Source organism: Pezoporus occidentalis, unplaced genomic scaffold (genome assembly GCF_034315485.1).
Source record: "Pezoporus occidentalis ecotype Australia unplaced genomic scaffold, CSIRO_AGI_Poc_V1 ctg76, whole genome shotgun sequence".
Classification (NCBI taxonomy): Eukaryota; Metazoa; Chordata; class Aves; order Psittaciformes; family Psittacidae; genus Pezoporus; species Pezoporus occidentalis.
This window is the reverse complement of record NW_026916115.1, coordinates 1,514,809-1,534,137: the sequence shown is the minus strand read 5'-3', so window position 1 is coordinate 1,534,137 and position 19,329 is coordinate 1,514,809. Positions and strand designations below refer to the sequence as shown.

At 56.6% G+C, this 19,329-nt stretch overlaps 2 protein-coding genes across 2 annotated transcripts in view; both read left to right on the top strand.

Annotated features, from left to right (window-relative positions):
* XPR1 (xenotropic and polytropic retrovirus receptor 1) overlaps positions 1 to 2,277 on the top strand; it is a 108,079-nt gene extending 105,802 nt beyond the window's left edge. Inside the window, exons 14-15 of the mRNA XM_062602332.1 lie at positions 492 to 713; positions 1,950 to 2,277. Of these exons, the coding sequence (XP_062458316.1) occupies positions 492 to 713; positions 1,950 to 2,010 (283 nt within the window). The 3' untranslated portion in view covers positions 2,011 to 2,277. The remainder of the gene's footprint in view (positions 1 to 491; positions 714 to 1,949) is intronic.
* Positions 2,278 to 9,097: 6,820 nt separating this feature from the next.
* KIAA1614 (KIAA1614 ortholog) lies at positions 9,098 to 17,521 on the top strand. The gene is made up of 10 exons (XM_062602330.1): positions 9,098 to 9,466; positions 10,139 to 10,762; positions 11,382 to 11,445; positions 12,630 to 12,779; positions 13,425 to 14,674; positions 14,752 to 14,878; positions 15,593 to 15,797; positions 16,298 to 16,410; positions 16,513 to 16,697; positions 17,047 to 17,521. Exons 2-10 carry the CDS (start codon positions 10,144 to 10,146, stop codon positions 17,238 to 17,240), a joined length of 2,907 nt encoding a protein of 968 aa, XP_062458314.1. The 5' UTR covers positions 9,098 to 9,466; positions 10,139 to 10,143; the 3' UTR covers positions 17,241 to 17,521.
* Positions 17,522 to 19,329: the final 1,808 nt, after the last annotated feature.

The window sequence follows — 19,329 nt, the reverse complement described above, 5'->3', positions numbered from 1 at the left end:
TTCTCCTTAAAATGACCTGGTGGAAATTTCACTGGATTCTCAAGGTCACAATTTTAAAATCTCTGCATCTTTTCCAAACGTAAATTTGGATTCTGCATCATTGGTCTGGATCCTACACAGTTCCAGGGCTCTTTACATGTACTCTAGCTGGAAACCCACCCCAAAGCTTCCTGACAGGAGCAAGAAAACTTGAAGCTGAATCTCATTTACCTAGTTGGTGGAGGTTGCTTTAGCTTGTAACGCCTGGTGCCTCCATGCTGTCCAGACAAGGGCTGTCATCATTAGGACAATGAATAAGCCTGTCAGAGGTAGTGTTCTCAAGAGAGCTGGCAAGATGTTGTAGCAGTTGCTGCTGTTTCGCTTGTACTCCCAGCATGTTCCCAGCAGCACTTTGATCAGTGAGAAGAGTCAGTGGTATCCAGGTGCTTCACCAAACAAGGGCAATGTAAAAATGGAAACAAATGGGTAATTTTGCCTTTTTCTCCATCCAGGAGATTTGTGTGGAACTTCTTCCGTCTGGAAAACGAGCACCTGAACAACTGTGGTGAGTTCCGTGCCGTGAGGGACATCTCTGTGGCACCACTCAACGCTGATGACCTGACGCTCTTGGATCAGATGATGGACCAGGAAGATGGTGTACGAAATCGCCGCAAGAACAAACAGTGGAAGCGCAGCCAGAGCGTGTCCTTGCGCAGGCCTCGTCTTGCTTCACAGTACGTTTTGCCTCTCCTCCAGTGCAACAAACCAAATCATACATTGCAGCTGTTCTTAATGTGTGGGGGCCGTTTATGGACTGGGTAATCATGTGAATATCTCAGCCAAAATAGTCATTCAAAGGGAGGACAGGTCCAATTAGTAAACAAATGTGCCTCTGACTGGGGGTCAGTCCATCCTCATCTTGGAGTTCTGGTAAACCACTGGAAAAGAGAGCTCCCTTTACAAGACTTTCCTTCTGCAAAAATAGCCTGTAGCAGTCGCCAGAGGTTATAAATGCAAACCTAGAGGAGAGGTTCTCTTCAACTGGCCATTTCCATGCTTCAAACCATCCCAGGATTTCAGTTATCATTAAGGTTTCATATGTGAGATCTCAAGACTCCTTCCTCTCTCAAATCTGAACCCATGCATTTTTTTTTCTTTCCACCCATCATTCTTGCACCCTGAATTTTCCCCACCTTGCACCGCAGCTCCTGAACCTGTTGACTGCATACTTTCACTGCGGTGCCTATGCTCTGAGTATCACAGAATGCTCCAGTATCCAAGTATTACTTCTGTCCCAGCAGCATAGCTGCAGAGGGCTGCCCTTTGGCCAGGGAGCAAGCTTGGGCTCCCCCGGGATGCCGAAGCAGGGCTTGTCAAGACTGTTGTGCAATCCCTGCAGCACAAACCCCTGTTGCATCACTGCATGGGAGGGGTGGATGGGAGGAAAAGGAGGCCATGGCTGTCACGCAGAGTGCCCTGGCCTGAGTCACAGCCCTTGGGCCATGCTTGTCTTTCATCTGTGTTGGCTCCGAGTACATGGATGTGACCAGTACCAACCAGCAGAGACTGAAGAACTTTATGCAGAGGGGATGTGGGCCTGCTGTGACAGTGTTCGTGGCATTCTGTGCGGAGGGGTGGGTGCAGTGCCACAATGGACCCGGCCGCTGTGGGTGCAGCCCGGCAGAGGGCATTGTCTGTGCACACAAGACGGCTGGCAGGGTGGTGTGAGTCATGCCACGGGAGGAGGATGCTGGGGGATGGATGGGGCATATTTATAAGGCTCTGCTATTCTCAAGGAGAGTGGGAGTGTGAAACAGTTCCGGCAGCCTGCTTATTCCCTCTCCATGTAAGAAAGACTACAACACTCCCCCTAACCCTCCCCAAATGCACTGTGATTTTACTGTCTGCATGTAGTAACAGATATTACTTCTCTGCAGTGAGTGTTTTCTGTTTTTCTTTTATTTCCCCAGATCCAAGGCTTCTGACACTAAGGTATTGATAGAGGACCTAGCAAATGAAGTGAACACATGAGATGGCCACGGTCTCTTATTCCGCATTCTTTGTTTTCTCATTCTGTTCACCTCTTCCCCAAGTAACCCAATCTCTGGTACAGTTCCATCTGAAAACAGGAGAAAACACCGAACATGTTTTCCGAGCTCTTCCAAACCAGATCCTATGGACTCCAACAAGCTCACTGTGTTACATTTCTTTTCTTCTGGGTTAATTTTAATGTTCTCTTTTAAAACAATAAAATATTTTACTTTGTTTTGCCAATAAAGAGGACAGTTCAGGAAAGAAGGATTGTTTACAGTCTCAACAAGGACATACAAACCTATCTGGATAACGAAGCATCATAGGGACTCCCTCATGGGACAGTACCGAGAGCACACTCGGTTTCTGCTTGGCCCGGTTTTGACTGGTTGAAACCGGACTTAAGTTTTTAAATCTGATTTTGTTTGTTTTGGTTTTTTTCCTTCATATCCAGCGCTGAGGCACTGGCTGCACTTGCAGGGAAAGTGCACTTAGAGCAGTATCTTCATTCATGAAGCTACTTTTTAATTTGATGTAACTTTTCTTATAATTTTTTGGGAATATGATGTATCTGTTGCATATAGCTTTCACATTATTTATGAAACTTAACAACCATACGAGAATGATTTTGAGTCCTGTGCAATGAAGGTTGTAATGGGAAAACAAAGCTGGGAATATAGATGTAGATCTCCAGGGCTGTGGAGTTATGCCCTGCAAATACCCTCTCGTGAGACAACTTTCACCTATGTTTTACCTTTTCTCTCTTTCTTTCTTTTCAATTTTATTTTAAACCAAAGTTTCTGGGTTTTTTAGTTGCTGCTACTGCTTCTGAGCATGTCTTGTGCTGGTTCAACGCCAACTTTCCATGCAGCTGTGTGAAAGTAGTGCAGATGATGCTGTGGCCCTTTTGAAAGGAGAGTTGGGTCTTGCCAACAGTGCAAAAAAGCTAGGTCAACAAAGGCTTCAGAACTTTATTCTCCAGATCAGAAAGTATTTTTCAAAGCCTTAATAATCCTTAAATGGCACGAGGGCATCCCATACTGAGCAGAGGGCTCTTCCGGTGTTCTCCTGCAGCCCAGTGCAGTGAAGTGGGACAAGGCAAGGAGGTGATGGTGGGCTGGGAGAGCTTAGCAGGCTGCGGTTCAAGACTGCTGGCATGTTAGAGGGCTGCTGTGGAGCATGGGAAGGACTGTGTTGTGCCCACCTGAATGGGGAAGGTGAAACTGAAAACAGCTTTCCTCATGGCTTCTGGTTTGGCAAAAAGCCTCCTTTGGGTGCTGCCCTGTGGCTTGGCTGCTACTTGTGCCCCTTGCCATGTCTCACTAGAGCCCCACTGTCCTTCCCCTGGCACAATGCGTGCTCCCTGCCCTCTTGCAGCAGTACTGGTGGTGGAGCTGGAGCTGGGTTGGGTTGACATGCCTGAGGTCCCCAGGACTGCTGCCCTCCCCTCAGCCCGGCTCACAGCTAGGACTGCAAGGCAGGGGTGAAACTCTTGAAGTAGGATCGTCATACTGATGTCTGTCTGGTGACTCGCCTCTAGTTTGGGCAATGGAATTTTAGGAATCTCTGCTCAGTTGCTGTTTGGTGGTTTGTTTTTTAATTGGCTAATAGCATGGTTTCCCACACAACTGGTACATTGCATTTTTTCAGTTTGCCTGCTGTGCCTCTTACCCGGAGGAACTGAAGAAGGAAACTTAGCTCTCTTCATTTAATTGGAAATAGATTGTTAGAATTCATTGGTGATGAACCTGTGCCCCATGCCAGGCGAAGGGCAACACTGCAAACCTGTAACTGCCTACACTTCTGTGATGTGCTCTCAGCTTACAGAGAAGCTGTGAGGGACCTGCTGGGAGATGCCTCTGTTCTGTCAGCGGTTGGGTAGTGGCGTAGCTGCTGTCCGTTGTGGTGCTCCTCCTCGCATCTCCTGCCACGTCGGTCTGCTCCAGTGGGAGGGCAGCTGGACTAGCTGGGGTTGTGCTGCTCCTTCTTTCTGTGCCCAGGAGCCTGTTTCCCTGTATTTAACTCCCTTAGGTTTGTTGTTCATACTTAAGTGGAGGGTTCCTGTTCATATGGAAGTGGAGTCTGAGATACAAAGCCCTTAAAATATTTCCGAGTTTGTGTTGCAGCAGTTGTTGCCATGTCCAAACCTTGCATAGGTGTTTCCAGTGAGGATGGTGGGAGATGAGTGAAGCCATACCTACCCAGGAGAGTGTCAGAGGAGGGCAGCTGCACCAGGGGAACAGTCCAAAATAAGCCTGTGCCGTTATTTAAGCACATGGTTCTTTATAAACTGGAACAGCGTTTTATTGGCAATTCTTCCTTTCAGAGGGAAGGAAAAATACCGAGAGAGATTTTGAAGTGATGCCAATCCCCTGGGAGCACTCTGCCTTCCTCAGCTGGGCTGGGAGGAGCAGGCATGGCTGGGTGGCCTGCATCCTGCCTGCCTGCTGCTGCACTGTCCCACCACCTGCTTCCCAACCTGGTGGGGAGGGTCAGGTTGCAAGTACTTAAACTCTTATTCTGTAGCTTACCCAAATCCTCATGGGAAACAAGCATTCCATCTGCCTGCTCTGTTCCTTCCCTTCCCTTTTTCTCTGTCTTTGCTGGCGGGAGAAATCATGAAGAAAAGGGAGGCGACGTGCTACAGCTAGCAATCGTTATGTCCTGATGTAAAATACCATCCCTTTTGGCAGTGAAGATGTTCTCTCAGGGGAGAGTAGCCCGAATTCCCAGAGGCATGGCTTGTAAAGGCTCCCAGCGCCCTGGCGCTGTGTCTGCCTGTTCCCTCCCTCCCAGAGATTTCTGAGAAATCAGGCATGCAGATTCCTTCTGAGAGGGAGTGCTAAAGCCAGGACGGCTCCATGTCTGCGAGAACATCTGGCCAATAAGGGGAGACCTAATGAAGCAGAGCAGATGGTGAGAGAAAATAGCCCCATCGCTCCTTGTGATCAGCCTGCGTGAGGATGGCGGGGGACAGTCCAGGGTGGCTTCACTTTGTGACCTGGCTTTGCTAATGGGTGCTTGGAAACACTCCTGGAGGGAGAAGAACAGCAGGCTTGCAATCCAAAATTATGGAGAGCACAGTTAAAAAGGAGCTGTTTTGGGAGTTTTTATCCAACGCTTCAGTTGCTGGGTATAGCTGGATGGAAATTGGAAGAAGATGAGCCAGATGCTTTGGTCTGGCTGAAATCCTTGCAGATGGTACCGTCTAAGAGGAGTGTGGCTGCTGACTTTTGGAGATTCCCTTTGGACTTAGGTGTCCATGCTCATTTCCTACTGCGTTCCATCCTTCCTCCTCTTCCAGGGATTTTTGGGTTGCAGGAGGGTAGGGTTTTCAGCATCCGGAGTTTATTTGCTAGCTGGAGTTCTCTGCATGGCTTTGAGAGTGTATCTCCAGAAACTCTAGGTCCCCCTGCTTGGAGAAGGCAATGCCATGTGCTGGGGGTGCACACTCCTGGAGGGGCAGTAGGGCAGGCTTGGGCTTTATGGACTTGGCAGGCAGGAGCAGGAGTTGCTCCGTCAATGGAAACCAATGCTGTCTCACCACATTATAAAAGAAACGCATCTGCGGCACTCATGGCTGCAGCCTGTATGATTCAAATAAGCTCCTACCTCTCAAATTCAGGTGCATTCCCAAAGTCAGCTGTTGCTCATTCCTATGCCTTTCCCAGCCCTGCTGCTGGCCCTCCGTGTTCTTCCTGTGTCTTTGCTTTTTGTCTGAAGCCAGTGATATGCAGGGTGTGAAGGGGTGACTGCCAGCAGCCTTCAGCATGAACATCCTGGGGAAGGGAAAAGTCTCTTGTGGATCAGAGTTGGATCTTGTGGCTGTTCCCTAGTAATAACTTGTGCTGCTTATTCTGCCTCCTAGATGGTGCTCAGCCACTGCAGCTGTGTGGGAGGCAGGGAGGGAAAGCACGGTCCTTGGCTCAAGAGGTAGCAATCCCTGGGGATTTTACTGTGGATCTTCCAAGGAGCAAGGGAGATGGTGCAATGCCTTTGAGTTTTGTCTGTTTTGAACAGCCAAATGAATTTGGCCTCGTACTGCAAGGATGCTGCTGCATACTGCTTGCCATGGCTCGGTGTATGCCCCAGACTTTTGGGGGGGCTTGTGGCCCTGATGTTGGATCATCATGCTGGGATGTGCCCTGGGATGGGGCATGGCTTGGCTCCCATTGAGAACACAACAGCCACTTTGCTCATGCATTGCATCCTGTCCTTATCTCCTCCCTCCTCTCTTCCATTGTTCTGCTTTGCACTCACAGGGGGAAGATGATCTTCTGCCTTAAGCATATCTTTTTTTAACTTACACCTTTATTCCAGAAGGTGATTGGATTTTTTTGACTCCTTGGAAAAGAGAGAGGCTGGAGCTCCTGGGGGAAGAGTGGAAAAATCCGTGCAATAACTGCAGCAGTCACAGCTGGGCTCAGTGGCTGTCACCTCATCAAACCTTGCCTCCTTTACATGACACCATCCTAAACACCACACCTTGGGACTAGTTGTCATCCTGCCACCACTGTGCGGTTAAATTGATGTATCAGCATCCCTTGGGGGCCTCAGTCCCTGCTGCAGCATCCTGGCTGCAAGAGAAATACAGGTTTTGCAGGGGGAGGAGAGAAAAGGGATGGTCATATTGGGTGCACTCAGATGCTGATGCTCAAGCCCTGTTCCTAGTTGGAAGCTGCTCTGGCCCCAGCACAACTGTACCACAGTGAGCAAGAGGCGCCAACTCTGCCTGGGGAGATGCCCCATGGCCTGACAGCCCCCCAAGCTCTAGAAACCAAATTACAGACTCTTTGCTCCAGAGGAGAAATTGGGCAGCCTGGTAGAACTTGTGATGACCTCTCTGTCCCATGGGTCCTCCTGGTGAAGGATTGGCATTTGGAAGGGGGCTGGGGTGGAAATGCTGAAGTTCCCCCCGGTTCCTGCTGCTGCCTTCCTCTCCCCCTCCCCACTGTGTTGGTCAAAATGATCTTTCTATGAAGCCCTGTAGATGTCAAAAGTAATTATGGAGTGTGATTAGTCCTCTGTGGGTGCTTGCTTTCTTTCCTTCTCCCTTCTCTTTTGCTATCCCCTTCTCCACTCTTCTTTTTTGGCTAAGTGGAAAAGGTGAGGACAAAGAATTGCTGCTTGCTTGGACTCATGATGTATCTGTGACTGCGCTATTAGCTGTCTCCTCTTTCTCCCCAAATGGATATAATTTTTGAAGTGTGGAATACCCTTCTTGATAAGTAGGTTTTAAAAAAACTTAATGCACAATGTGATACTGTTTCATAGTTTCTAGGTGGTTGTATAAAGCAAAGTTACTGTGATTGTGTTTTTCAAAGGAAAAAGTGATTGGTTACTAAATCTGTCCTTTTTTCATTATTACAAGCTCTTTGTTTTCCAATGATCTGATGGCTCTTTTGTCCCTGGTCTGTGTGTGTTTCTTCTCATGTCTCATGCGTGGTGCCACATTCACTCACAAAGTGTTTGCTTCCACTGCTCTGTAAAGATGCTGCTCTTGGGAGCTCCGGGCTGTTGCTGGTGGCTGGAGGTGAGGGACTTCTGTGTCCTGGGAGGAGGGGAGGTGCCTGGAGGAGGGGGATGTTGGAAAGGGGTTGGAGGTGGGCAGGAAGCCTTCTAAGGGAAGTGCTCAGGGCTCAAACCCAACATGTCAGGGGGTGGTGCTGGAGGAAACCTGTCCAGGTTGTGCCATACCAGCTAAAGGCTCTTGGTCCTTCTGAGAGCTTTCAGTTGCTTCTCTCCAGCTTGTCTCTGGTCTAAGGTGGTGTCCTGCCTGCACAGTGGGTGACCAGAGGCTGAGCAGCCCAACTCTGGGTTGCTTGGGGTCTGTGCTTTCATTTTGCTCTCTTAAATCTCTTCATCATCTCTTGCAATCAGTCTTCTTCCAGAAGAGAGCCCAGCTCCTTAAAATCATTCTAAGCCTGTTGCTGGTCACGCCAGCCGCTTCCCAGGGTTTAATCCTGTCCGCAGGCCCCCGCCTGGCTGGTGGCAGGAGCCTGGGTTTGGCACCTCACTGCGCGGTTTATTCCCAGCTTGATGGGGACAACATCTCCCAGGTGTGTTTCACCTCCCCATCCCAGGCAGGGGAGCAGGGATCCCTCTCTGTCACAAAGGTAAGGATGGGTCCTGGCATTGCAGGGGAGGTTGGGCTTCAGGGTGGGGGTATGGGGTGAAGAGGGTCTCCCTACTCTGAGCTCTTCCACCCAAACCTGCCAGCAGTCCCCTCCTGCCCGGGAGCAGCTGGGGGAGGTCTGTCCCCTATGGGGAAGGAGTCATCTCTGCTGCCGGTCAGCCCAGGTGTGAGGAAGCATGGCCAGCCCCTGTGGGGGAAGCCCTTGGGCTCAGTTATGGCTGTGATGGGGGCCCTGGGACCACTGTAGTGGTGGTGAATATTTTAGGAAGATAAAAATAATTTCTTGCTGCTCATGCTGGTGGGAGCCAGCGTGGCCAGAGCCGGGAGGATTAAAACAATTTCATAATCCTGGTGATTTCATCGGGATTATGAAACCAATCACAAATATCAAAAGCTGCAGCTTAAAGCGGCAGCCGGAGCAGGACCAGGATGCCCATGTCCCCCGCAGCACCCCTCATGTCCCCCAGGGACGGCAGTCCCAGCACCTCCAGGTAAGCGATGTCCACACAGGACCCCCATCCTGTGGGATGAGCTCTGTGGGGTCTCAGGGGAGGTGGGCAGGGGGTTTGGTGCATGGGGAGTAGTGGGTAGTTCCTCAGGGTGCACGTTGCACGATGGGTTTAGGGGTGTGGATGGGTGGACCAAGCTTGAGTCTCACCATCCTCCTGCCTGAAGTTGCCTGGTTAGCCCTGGCTTGTGGCGGGGTCCAGGCAGGATTTGGCCTCTGGGAGAGCAGGAAAATTTAGCACATCTGCAGGCGTGCACGGTGGTCACAGGAGGGTGCCAGCTGGAGGCTGTTAGAGAAAACCCCCGCTCCTGGGGAAAGCCTCCCTCATCCTCCTGGCGTCTCCAGCCCCCCCGGCCGGCTCAGGCAGCTGGCCTGTCCCTTCCCGCTCGCCTCGCAAACCCGCAGCCCAGACAAAGGACATTCCAGAGGCGGCCAAGGCAGCCGCGCTTCCTCCGTCCTGCCCCGAGTTGGGTTCCCCCGACACGCTGCACATGGCCACGGTGGCGCTGCCCTTCGGGACCACCCGCCAGCGGCGTGGGGACCCGCTTCGGGCTGTGTGCCCTGGCGTGGGGGGCGCCCTTCGGGGGCGCGCTGCGAGGGAGGAGGAGGAGGAGGAGGAGGCTCGGTGGGGAGGCAGGGCCGGGAGCGGCCCCACAGCCCAGCCAAGCGGCTGAGCGCGGCTCCGGGAAGGGGCCGCGATTTGCTGGTTTGTCTTTTTTTTTTTCTTTTTAATTTTTTCCCCTCCCCTGCTTCCTTCCCCTCTTCCGCCTTCTTCTCCCGCTTCCCAGCCTTCTCTCGATGCTGCTCCGGGGGTAAGGACAGCCCTCGCCTCCCGCCTGCAGCCCTATCCCACCGCTGCTCGGCCCTGGGGCATCAAGGGGCTGTGGTGAGCCCGGGGGCAATGGGGCCTGGGTGGGTGTCCTGGGGATGCTCCTGCCACGGGGGAGGCTCCTCCAGGGGCACCAGCGGGGACGGGATGCTCCCAATGGGGTGCAGGGGGGCAGCAGCAACAGGGTGCCACCGGGACTGTGAGGCCAGTGCAGGACGGGTGACACGTGTGACCCTGGGGGCCGGTGTCTGTCTGGTGACACCTTTGGTGAGTTGCAGCCGCGAGGGATTTCTGTTCAGGGGAGTTTTGGGGCCCTGATTTGACTCGGAAGAGAGAGAATTCCCTGCAGCGCATCTTGCTGGTGCCCCAGGGCACCAAAACAGCCTGCGTAGACACGGGCGCTCCCGCTTGGAGGAACCACGGCTCCCCCATTCCCCCATTTCTGAGCGATGCTTGTACACTGTCAGTGCTCTGGGAGGGTGGGTTTGCCCTGTCGGGCTGTGCCACAGTGGCACCGCATACATTTGCCCCCTGGGCACAGGCATCACTGTGTCTGCTGTCCCCAGAGCCTCAGGCAGGCAGGAGTTATGCCCTTGGGAGAAGGGCTGTGAGGGCGGCGCAGGGGCTCACCCCTCCCGCGGTGTTCTCCCCGCAGGGCGCATGGAGGGGGGCTCTCCTGCTGAAACGCGGCTGGGTCCGCGGCCCCCCAAGCAGCACAGCCAGAGCAGCAGCCGAACCTCTGCCCTGTTGGAGCACCCCGAGGCCTCCCGCGGGCCCCACGCCATCCTGGAGAGCAAGGTGAAGGCGCTGAAGGAGAAGCGGGGGGGCGGCCGCCCGGGGACCCCCGCGGCTGCGGCCGAGCGCCCCTGCCCCAAGAAGCCCCGTCCCCGGCGGGGGAAGCCGGGGGCAGATGCGGCAGCAGTGGAGCCGCGGGCTCAGCTCCGCACCTACCTGACGGATGGGCTGCTGGACGGGGAGCCTGCGACTGACAGCACCTCGGCACCCCGCGCTGGCACCCCGGGGCTCTGGAGGGTGCCGGCACCCAGAGATGTGCCAGGAGGCACCGAGCTCCCCCAGGCTGAGAGCAGTGGGACCCGGGGCTCTGCCTCCCCCCGCGAGAGACATCCCCTGGGAGAAGAGGCACGAACCCCACTGCGGGACCGGGGGGGTCCGCCTGTGTCCCCCACCATGGCCAAGGGCTGGGAGAGGCTCTCGCTGGCAGAGCGTGTGGAGAGGAACCGGCGGCTGCTGCAGGAGGTGCTGGGCCTGGATGCCCCTGGTCTGTATGCTGGGCAGGTGGCGGCTTGTCTCGGTAGAACTAGGGGGAGTGGAAAGGAAAAGCTTTGGGGTGAAGCAGGGCCCTTGGTGCTGTCCTCCAGCATCCTACGGTGTGGGCACAGCTCAGTGCTGGTTCACACCCCAGTGCTGCCCAGTCCCCTGTGGGTGTTGTGTCCCCTTCACCGACAGCTGTGGGAGACGCTCACAAACAACATGGGGTGCTTCTTCCCATGGATGTTCTGGGTGCTGCTCGTCCCCTTTGACACTTTGGTGAGGAATTTCACTGCTGAAAACAAACAAAAAAGACGTTTTCTGGAGCACTTGAGGTCTGCAGGCATCATCTTCCCTTTGCAGGCTGCCACCAGAAGAGGGAATTAATTTCTCCCTAGAAAACATCTGTCTCAATGACCCTGCGGGCACACCCTATGCTGGGTGCTATTGCCCCATGTCCCACTCCCCTGGAGTCTCTCCAGAGCCAAGCAGCTGTGGTAGCCCCCAAAAGGGTGTTTTTTAGGATGGACTGAGTGGTGAGGCTGGGGATAGGGCGCTGTTATGGAGAGGGACCAGGGTGGGGGCTGCAGCCCAGCCAAGCTGATGCCTTTCCCTGTCCTCCATTTCAGAGGTGCCAGTGAGCGATGGGGACTGGGACTCGGGGGTCTCACTGCAGGACATCGAGGGCTGCAGGTAGGTCAGGCCCAGTGTGGCAGAGCTGGACATCGCCCTCTTTCCTGTAGTGCTGGGGCTTGGCAGGGCTCTGGGGGGAGCTGAGGCAGCACCCCCTGCTGTGGCAGCCAGCGGGGGGAGTGTGGATGGGCTCCAGCGATGCTTTGGTGTGAGAGGGGCAGGAGGGGCAGGCCGAGCCAGGTGTCCATGTGGTGGCTGGGCAAAAGGGGTCCCTGTCAGGACCCCAGGATGGGAAGGAAGCTGGGGAAGAGGAGGGGACAGAAACTTGCTCCAGGTGCTTAAGAGGGTCCAGGCGGCAGGCATGTGTAATCTTGTAGAACTAATGATAAACCTTAGAGGTATGGACTTAAAATACCTAGGTGGGACTGGCAGGTGAGCTGGGCAGCAGCATGTTGGCTGGGGAGCAGGGATGGGGGCTTGGGGGCTGCGTGGGGGGAAGCAAGTGAGTGAGGAAGACCCCCATATTTTGTGGTTAATGGTTCTGCTCCCTTCCTTGGTTAGGGTTGATCAGTGGTGGCTGGGTGCAAGGCAGAGCTGGGGATGCTGCGCTCCCAGTGAGCAGGGCAGCCAAACCCCAGGTGGAAAGCTGGTTCCCCCATGGTGCTGCACAGGAGGCGTTCCGTGGTTGCTGGTGTACTCCCATCCTGCTGCCGCAAAGAGGTTGAGGCCATGCTTCCCAAAGCAACTGCCTGAGCTGATTATTTTAATCAGGGGATTAGGGCCATGGCCAGCAGGGAAGGCAGTGCTGGAGTTGATGGATCCCTGGCGGGGCCAGGGGGGTGCAAAGGAATCCCCCTGCAAGGAAAAGAAGGCAGCAAAGCATCTGGGTGAGGTCGTCCCAAACCTACCTCAGTTCACATTGTGGGATTTACACCGGCAGGGATTGGAGGCAGTGCCTGCCTCAGTTTCCCCATTCCTATCTGAGATGCTGGTGATGCAAAGTGCTGCCTTGGCTGAGCCCTTCCCCAGAGCATCACTGGTGCAGGGTGCTACCCCCTTCTTCCCGCCTGGCACTCGGGCTACAGGGGTTCCTGCCCTGCTGTCCCCCAGCACGGCAGCCAGCCCTCCCATGAGCGGAAGCCAGGCCCCGCTTTCTCTGGTCAGAGCAGCCGCGTCGTCACTGTTAAACCAGGTCTAATCCCTGTTATTTTTTCCTAATCCCGCTCCCCACTGCGGGGCTGCAGGGCCTTTGTCCCTGGGCAGGAGCTCGAGCTGAGCCCACGGCACGAGCAGGCCAAACAGCTGCTGCAGCGTGCCCGCATGAAGGCTCGAACGAACCCCCTCCGCGCCAGCCACGACATCTTCCTCCTCTCTTCTGCCATCCCACACCACAGGTCAGTGCCAGCCTTGCATCCTTCCCACCCCCACCCCCTGTGCCGTGGTGTTCTTGGGATGCGTTTGGGTTTGGTGTATGCGCAGAGCCAGGGTTCGACCTGCTGCAAACGTATGTGCAGCCTCATACCCTTGTGTGGCCAGCTCTCTGCTTGCAGGAGCATCCCCCTGCCAGGCACGTGTGAAGCGGTTGTAGCATGGTGTCTGGGGGTGTTTAACTGTGCGTGCTGATATTGTGGGGGGCATTAAGGGTATGCTCCTGGCTGGCTGGGAGGACCGGTTTCCCAGTGATGAGGAGCTCGGTGCTGGAAGGTTGTACCAGAGCCAGTGGCTTGCCATGTGTCTGCCAGGTCATGTACAGTTCAGTGTTCCTGGACTGATTAACCATGCACTTCGGTGCAGAGGAGAGGTGATGGAGGTCGAGCTGCGGCAGCTGGGTGTTGCCACGGCCTCTCATGAATTCAGCTTCAGGCAGCCCGGGCAGAGGGCTGGGGAGGAGCAGGGCTGTACACTGTGATGGGGCATCAGGTGGATTTTCCTCCTGTCCCATGTTCTGCCCTGGGTTTTCCCCCTCCTGCCCTACTTACCCAAAGGAACTGGGCAGCCCTTGCAGCTTGTCTATGCCCATCTGTCTGTCCCCGTGTCAGGGAGCCCAGTGGGAGGCCGAGCGCTGCCCCGCATGATGTCGGGAGCCTGAGTGACTCATCGAGCGGGGAGTCGAGCTGTGGGCAGCCGCGGCAGCCGCGGGGGGCCTCCCCATCCCGTGTGCGCTTCGAGGATGAGTCGGCCCGCGACGCCGAGGTGCGGTACCTGGAGCGGCTGCAGCTGCGGCACCGGCGGGCGCTGGGCTCGGCGCTCTCCTCACCAGAGCCGTCCGGCGGCAGGCAGCCAGGGGACGGGTCCGGACAGCCCAAAGCCTGGAGCAGTGACCTCGCCGCTGGGGACAAGTGCAGCGCCTGTGGCTCCTTCATCAGAGCTGCCGCCGCTCGCGGCATGGACATGCCAACAGCCACCAACAAGGCTGAAAGTAGCCCTGCAGCACAAGGAAGCATCTCAGGGGATAGCAGGGGACTGAACGCTGCCCAGCCAGAGCCCAAGACCAGGGTTCTGGGCCCCCGGGGGTCACCACTGTGGATTCTCCCTTCCCGGCAGCGCATCCACACCGAGAAGATCAAGGAGACCTATATCGGGGATGTCACTTACATCGACGAGGTGGACTCGGCCCTGGAGAGCACAGACACCTCTGATGGCTGCCGGACGGATAGCGAGGAGGCAGGACCCCGCAGCCCCCACCTGCAGGGACACCAGGGCCCCCATGCTCGTGGGCACAGGACCCCCTGTGCCACCCCACAGCCGGAGGCGTGGACTGAGAAGGGGACATGTGCGGCCAGTGGTGGTCCCTCCGCAGAGGGTGGCTCTTCAAGTGGTGCCACAAGCCGGACGGGGGCTGTTTGCCCCCTGCCACTGGGGAGATCCAGCAGCCAGGAGGACAGGGACCCCTATTGTCATCTGGGGAGCAGCAGTGGGATGGGAAACACCGCTCACACCCTGCAGCAGCCCAGCAAGCCCCTGGAGCCCTCCTTGCAGCCAGGGGCTGGCACCAGCGTGCCAGGTAGCCATGTCCCCACTCCCCCTCACACCAAGAAGGCCTGCTCCCAGGTGCCTTGCAGGAAAGCCCTCTTCTCCGGTGGCCTCCGCCGAGCATTGAGCCAAGGAGCCCGGGGCCTGGAGCCTGATGCTGGAAGCACTGTGTCCTCCCAGCCTGGAGGCGCGGTGAGGCCAGGGGAGCGTCGGGGTTCCTGCAGCCCCAGGTGGCTCCCGGGGAGCCCTCTCCGTGCCTTGTCCACCAACAACTGCAACAACACCCATGGGCAGGACCCTCTGGAGACAGGCAGAGGTAAGACACCCACACACAGGGATGCCTGGGGGGGTCTCTGATGAAGCAGGGATGTGACTGGCTTGCTGTGGTTGCAGGGGCATCGTCACATCCCACTGCCAGCCCCATCACCCCTGTGCCCCAGGAGGCTTCTCATTCCCTTGGGGAAGCAGCTGGGAATCTGGGATCGCAGCAGCAGTGCCCAGGCAGGAGCACAGCACATGGGTGAGTGAGAGCGAGGGGCTGCTCACAGCCTGCACTGCACGGTGGCTGCTGCATCCCTGAGCATCCCTCCTTGGCACAGCAAGGTGCTGCCAGGCGGAGCTCCCAAAGGCTTCCTGGTGGGACTCTACCTCTCAGCACCAAAACCCTCCCAGAAACCACAATGTGAGGTGACAGTTTTGCATGTGTGCTCAAATGGGTTTGTGGGAGCTGTGTTTCACGCTGCATCTGGCTCCACCGGGGGTGTTGCAGCAGATGTGACTTGTGGGCAAATGTGGGTGACCTTGGAGGTGTTTAGCCCAGTGCCAGGTCCTTCCCTTTTGGGGAAAATTGGCTGCTAAATGCTGCCAGCCCCGGGCTGCCTTGGGGCTCACTAAACACGATCCTGCTGGACTCAGCCTGGCCGTAGGGTTTGGAGGCAGCACTTGGTCCTTCAAGCCCCTTGGCAGGATGCATTCCCTTCAGGCAGAGACTAGGGGAGTTAATGGTGGTAAACTGCTGAAATTTTGGGGAAGATGTTAGGCATCCTGGCTTGTGAAACCTGCCCTTGTGCAAGCTGAGTTACTGCTGCAGGGAGGTGGCAGCACCCCAGTCCCACCACAGTGCAGCTCTCAAGGCTGCAGTGGCGGGTGCAGGATGTGCCCCCAGCCCTGAAACACCCGCTGGCCTTGCTCCCCCCGTGTACAGGGTGGATGACTGTCACCCCTCTCCATCCAGGGAGCCGGGGCAGCCAGTGAGCCGCAAGGGGAGCAGCACTTCGGCATCAGGGCTGAAGAAGCTCCTGTGCAGCCTCAGCCAGAGCACGAAGCAGCGCCTGGGCCGCTTCCGCTGCTACAGCATGGAGCAGCTCCCGGCCCCCGGCAGCACCGCCCCAGATGGGTCCAGCATGAAGAAGTCACCCTCCCTGCAGTCCCTGCAGCTGGTGAGCTTGAAACATCAGCCCATGTCAGGGGTATCTGCAGGGAGCCGAGGGGTCCCACAGGAGAAGAGGTGCTGGACTGGGCTGGAGCATTCCTGAGCCATTGCTTTATGGTCCCACAGGAAGAACTGGGGGGGGGGGTGGTGGTGGCATGGTCCATCCCAAACTTGGGAGTTTGAAAAGCCTGCAGCCAAATGAGGAATGGAAGGGGGAGGGAGCGAGCAAGGGAGGGTGGAAAAGCAGCTTTGGGGAGGGGAGATAGGGTAATTTGGTTTAGGGTCATGGCCACAGTGAGATGCCTCCTCAGGAAGCATCGGGGGTTGTCCCTGCCCAGGGAGGGGGACGCTGGCTTATCTCTCCTCAGCAGTGGACGCAGGGGGTGGGGGGGAAGGTGTAAGAAAGATGCGCTGTTACCCCCTGCTCCCTCTGCATGTTGGTGCATGGTGGGCTGCAGTGCTGCACAGCTTTTGCTGTCCCTGTCTCAATCAGGTGCTTTTCTCCAGGTGTCACCCTTCCATCAGCCCCAAAATGCCGCCTCTGTTCAGAGCCTGCACCCACTCCTGGGCAAGGCACCCCGTGCCAGTGCCTACCTCCTGCCTCAGACCACGGCTAACAGGTAGGATGGGGCTGCACATCTGCTGTTTCGGGGTGCTCAGACACATGCAGTGGCTCGGTGCAGCCAGGGCCCGCGCTCACCCCATCTCCCCTCTCCCTGCAGGAAGCGGGGCTCAGGGCCACGGCGCTCGCTGAGCGTGGAGGACATTGGGGTGCCCGGCCGGCTGCGTGCAGTGGGGCGTGTGGTGGAGGTCTACCCTGATGGCACCAGCCAGCTGGAGCTGCAGCGACCCCCCCAGGGTGCCTTCGGGTTCTGTGTCACCTCTGGGCATGGCCGGCCTGACAAAGGTATGGTGGGGTCATCCCAAAGCTTCACCCAGACCCTAGGGGAGGCCTGGCATGGCCCCTCCACAGTGGCTCTTCTCCCTTCACAGGCGCAAGCCTGGGGACAGGTACAAAGGGCTGCTCCATCCCTGCTGAGCCCCAAAGGGGTGATGGTGGATGGGGGGATACTGCCACATGTGTGGCTTTGTGCACACAGTCCCACATGTCCATCAGCCCCTGGCTTGGGGGACACAGCCTGTCTGAAAAGCCATTTACAGTATTTATGACTGGGCAGCCCTGGGCACCCCTACGGGGCACAGCTCCAGCCACGGGGTGCAGGGTGGGGGCTCACCTGTCCCATCCCTCTCCGTAGGTGTCTACGTGCAGGAGATGGTGGACGCCAGCACAGCCAAGCTGTATGCGGGGCTCCTGGGTGTGGGGGATGAGATTCTGCAGGTCAATGGGGCAGCCGTTTCGGGGCTGGGGTTGGCCCGCATCCGTGAGCTGCTGCTCCAGGCGGACACGCTGTCGCTCCGTGTGCTCAGGCACCGCCCAGCACCCCGGTAGCCCCAGCACAGCTCCTGGGAAGCCTGGTGTGAGGAGGATGACATCCCACCAATGGGACGTTGCAGGCTGGCACAGAGTGGACCAAACCGCCATGCAGCACCAGGACCTGCCCTGCTCCCGTGCAACACTTGCTCCCCACTGTGGTGGAGGTCCCCTCCCCGGGAGACAAAGTGGGACCAAGGACTCCCCGGTGTCCAGCATCTTGAAGAGCTGCCCCAGCTGTGGGGACAAAGGACACCCCAGCCCCACCATCAAGGCAGGCTAGGTCCGGCCTGCTGGGCATTTGGCAATGCCCCATCTCTGTGACTCCAGAAGATACAGGGCTCCCTGCCCGTGCTAAATACCTGCCCGCATGGGCTGGTGGGTTTCTTTTAAATTATTTCACACTGCTGGAAACATTAAAATATGTACATATATGTAATAACGCATCAGGGTGCCCTTGGCTTACGGGAGGCTGGGGTGATGCTTACTGGTGTGGGCTGGCCAGGGGCCTCAGGGCCGGGGTTGTGGGGCTCTTGATGGGTGCAGGGGAGCGTGTGGGTGCTTTCCCATGAGGCTGAGACACCCCTCTGCCTTGGGCCACTGTAATTACAGTGGGCTTTACTGTGTAAACCCAGGGTTCTGAACACGTCCTGGCATGCCCCACAGCCTCAGGACAGAGTGAGCCTGGATGCTGTAATCTAAAGCCAGGAGAAGCAATTGGGCCTACGGACCTGTTTAGTCTGTGGGGTGAGGAAATAGCGACGGGGGTAAGAGGGGCTCCCTGGGCTAATGCTCTGCAGGGCACTGTGCTGAGGGGTGAGTGTACTCCCCGCAGTGCTATTCCCTGGCAGCCTGTGTTTTGTGAGATCTTGCACCTCCGGACCGTGTGCAGGTGCTGGAGGGCCCTAAGCAGGCAGATGGGGAGGGGGGCTCAGCCACCTGCACTGCCCCTTGAGCTGAGCAAAGCCCCTTCCCCGCCCTGATGAGCAGCACTGTGGGCTAGGAGGAGCACGGGGTGACGGTTCTCTTCCTGTGTGTGCTGCTGGGACAGCACTGAGAACATGCTTGCAAGTATTCATAGCTAAAGGGGGGGTCCGCACTCCTGCTGCCTGTCTGGGGTTTGTTTTATTCCAGCCACGGTGGGGAAAACTTGCAGGGTGGCACCAGGGTGTCTGCGCACCGACAGGCCTCTGCAGCAGATGCCGGGCCAGCAAGTGCAGGAACCAGCAATGGCTGCCCTGTGCATGCTGGTGCCCCACATGTGGGTAGCATCTGCCAGCAGCTACCTGGTGCCGGGAGAGCCCCCACTCCAGCTTGTTCCTGAGCAAGGGCCACTGCGAGAAGGGACAGTGATCTTTGCTGCTGCCCAGTGTGGCATGGCAGCAGTGAGTTTATTTAGTGTTAAAGGGAGCAGCACCACCACCAACAAAGAAAGCTGATGTACACAGAAAAGGGACTGAAGGCTGTTCGGTGGCTCACGGCAATGGCAGCAGCTGGGCCAACCTCCAGCACTGCGCCAGACTAAAGAAGGCGCAGTCCCTGCATGGAGCATCAGTTGTTTCTGAAGGATGCAAGACCATGCTGAAAATAACATCAAGGGTGTGCAAATACTGGCCAACAGCGAACCCCATTCTCTGGTTAGACTCACACTCCTGGGAACCTGCTCTTGGAGAGGTATTAAGCCCAAGGAGCCATGCAGCTGCTGGTATAGCCAGCCCTGGAAAGGAGACCCCACATATTTCTTGTAATGACACCAAAAGAAATGAGGTTCTCCACAGGGACAAAGAGCAACTGCTGAAACCATTAGTGCGGGCTGCTGCTCGGGGCACGTGTGCATTGATGAGGAAAGCACCCACCCAGGTGTGCGGTAGGGCAGATCCATCTCAGACCCCCTTATCCCAGTCTGGTGGCTGTAGAAGGCACAGCGCTGCTGGCCATCAGCACCTAGCACCTGTGGCAGGGCAGGAGCATCACACAACTGCTAGAAGGGAGCCACAAACGCGGTGGGGAGAAGTGTTCAGTCCAGGCTAAGCATCTCAGAGGTAAGGCTGTCTGGTGGTGAGCTTACCACTTCAGGAGAATGATTTCCAGGGCCGAGTTGCAATTT

Coding starts and splice junctions, on each gene's coding strand:
- KIAA1614 (XM_062602330.1), top strand. CDS start 10,144: ATGGAGGGGGGCTCTCCTGCTGAAACGCGGCTGGGTCCGCGGCCCCCC. Junction 14,675..14,751: donor CCCTCTGGAGACAGGCAGAG/GTAAGACACCCA, acceptor CTGTGGTTGCAG/GGGCATCGTCACATCCCACT. Junction 16,411..16,512: donor CCTCAGACCACGGCTAACAG/GTAGGATGGGGC, acceptor CTCTCCCTGCAG/GAAGCGGGGCTCAGGGCCAC.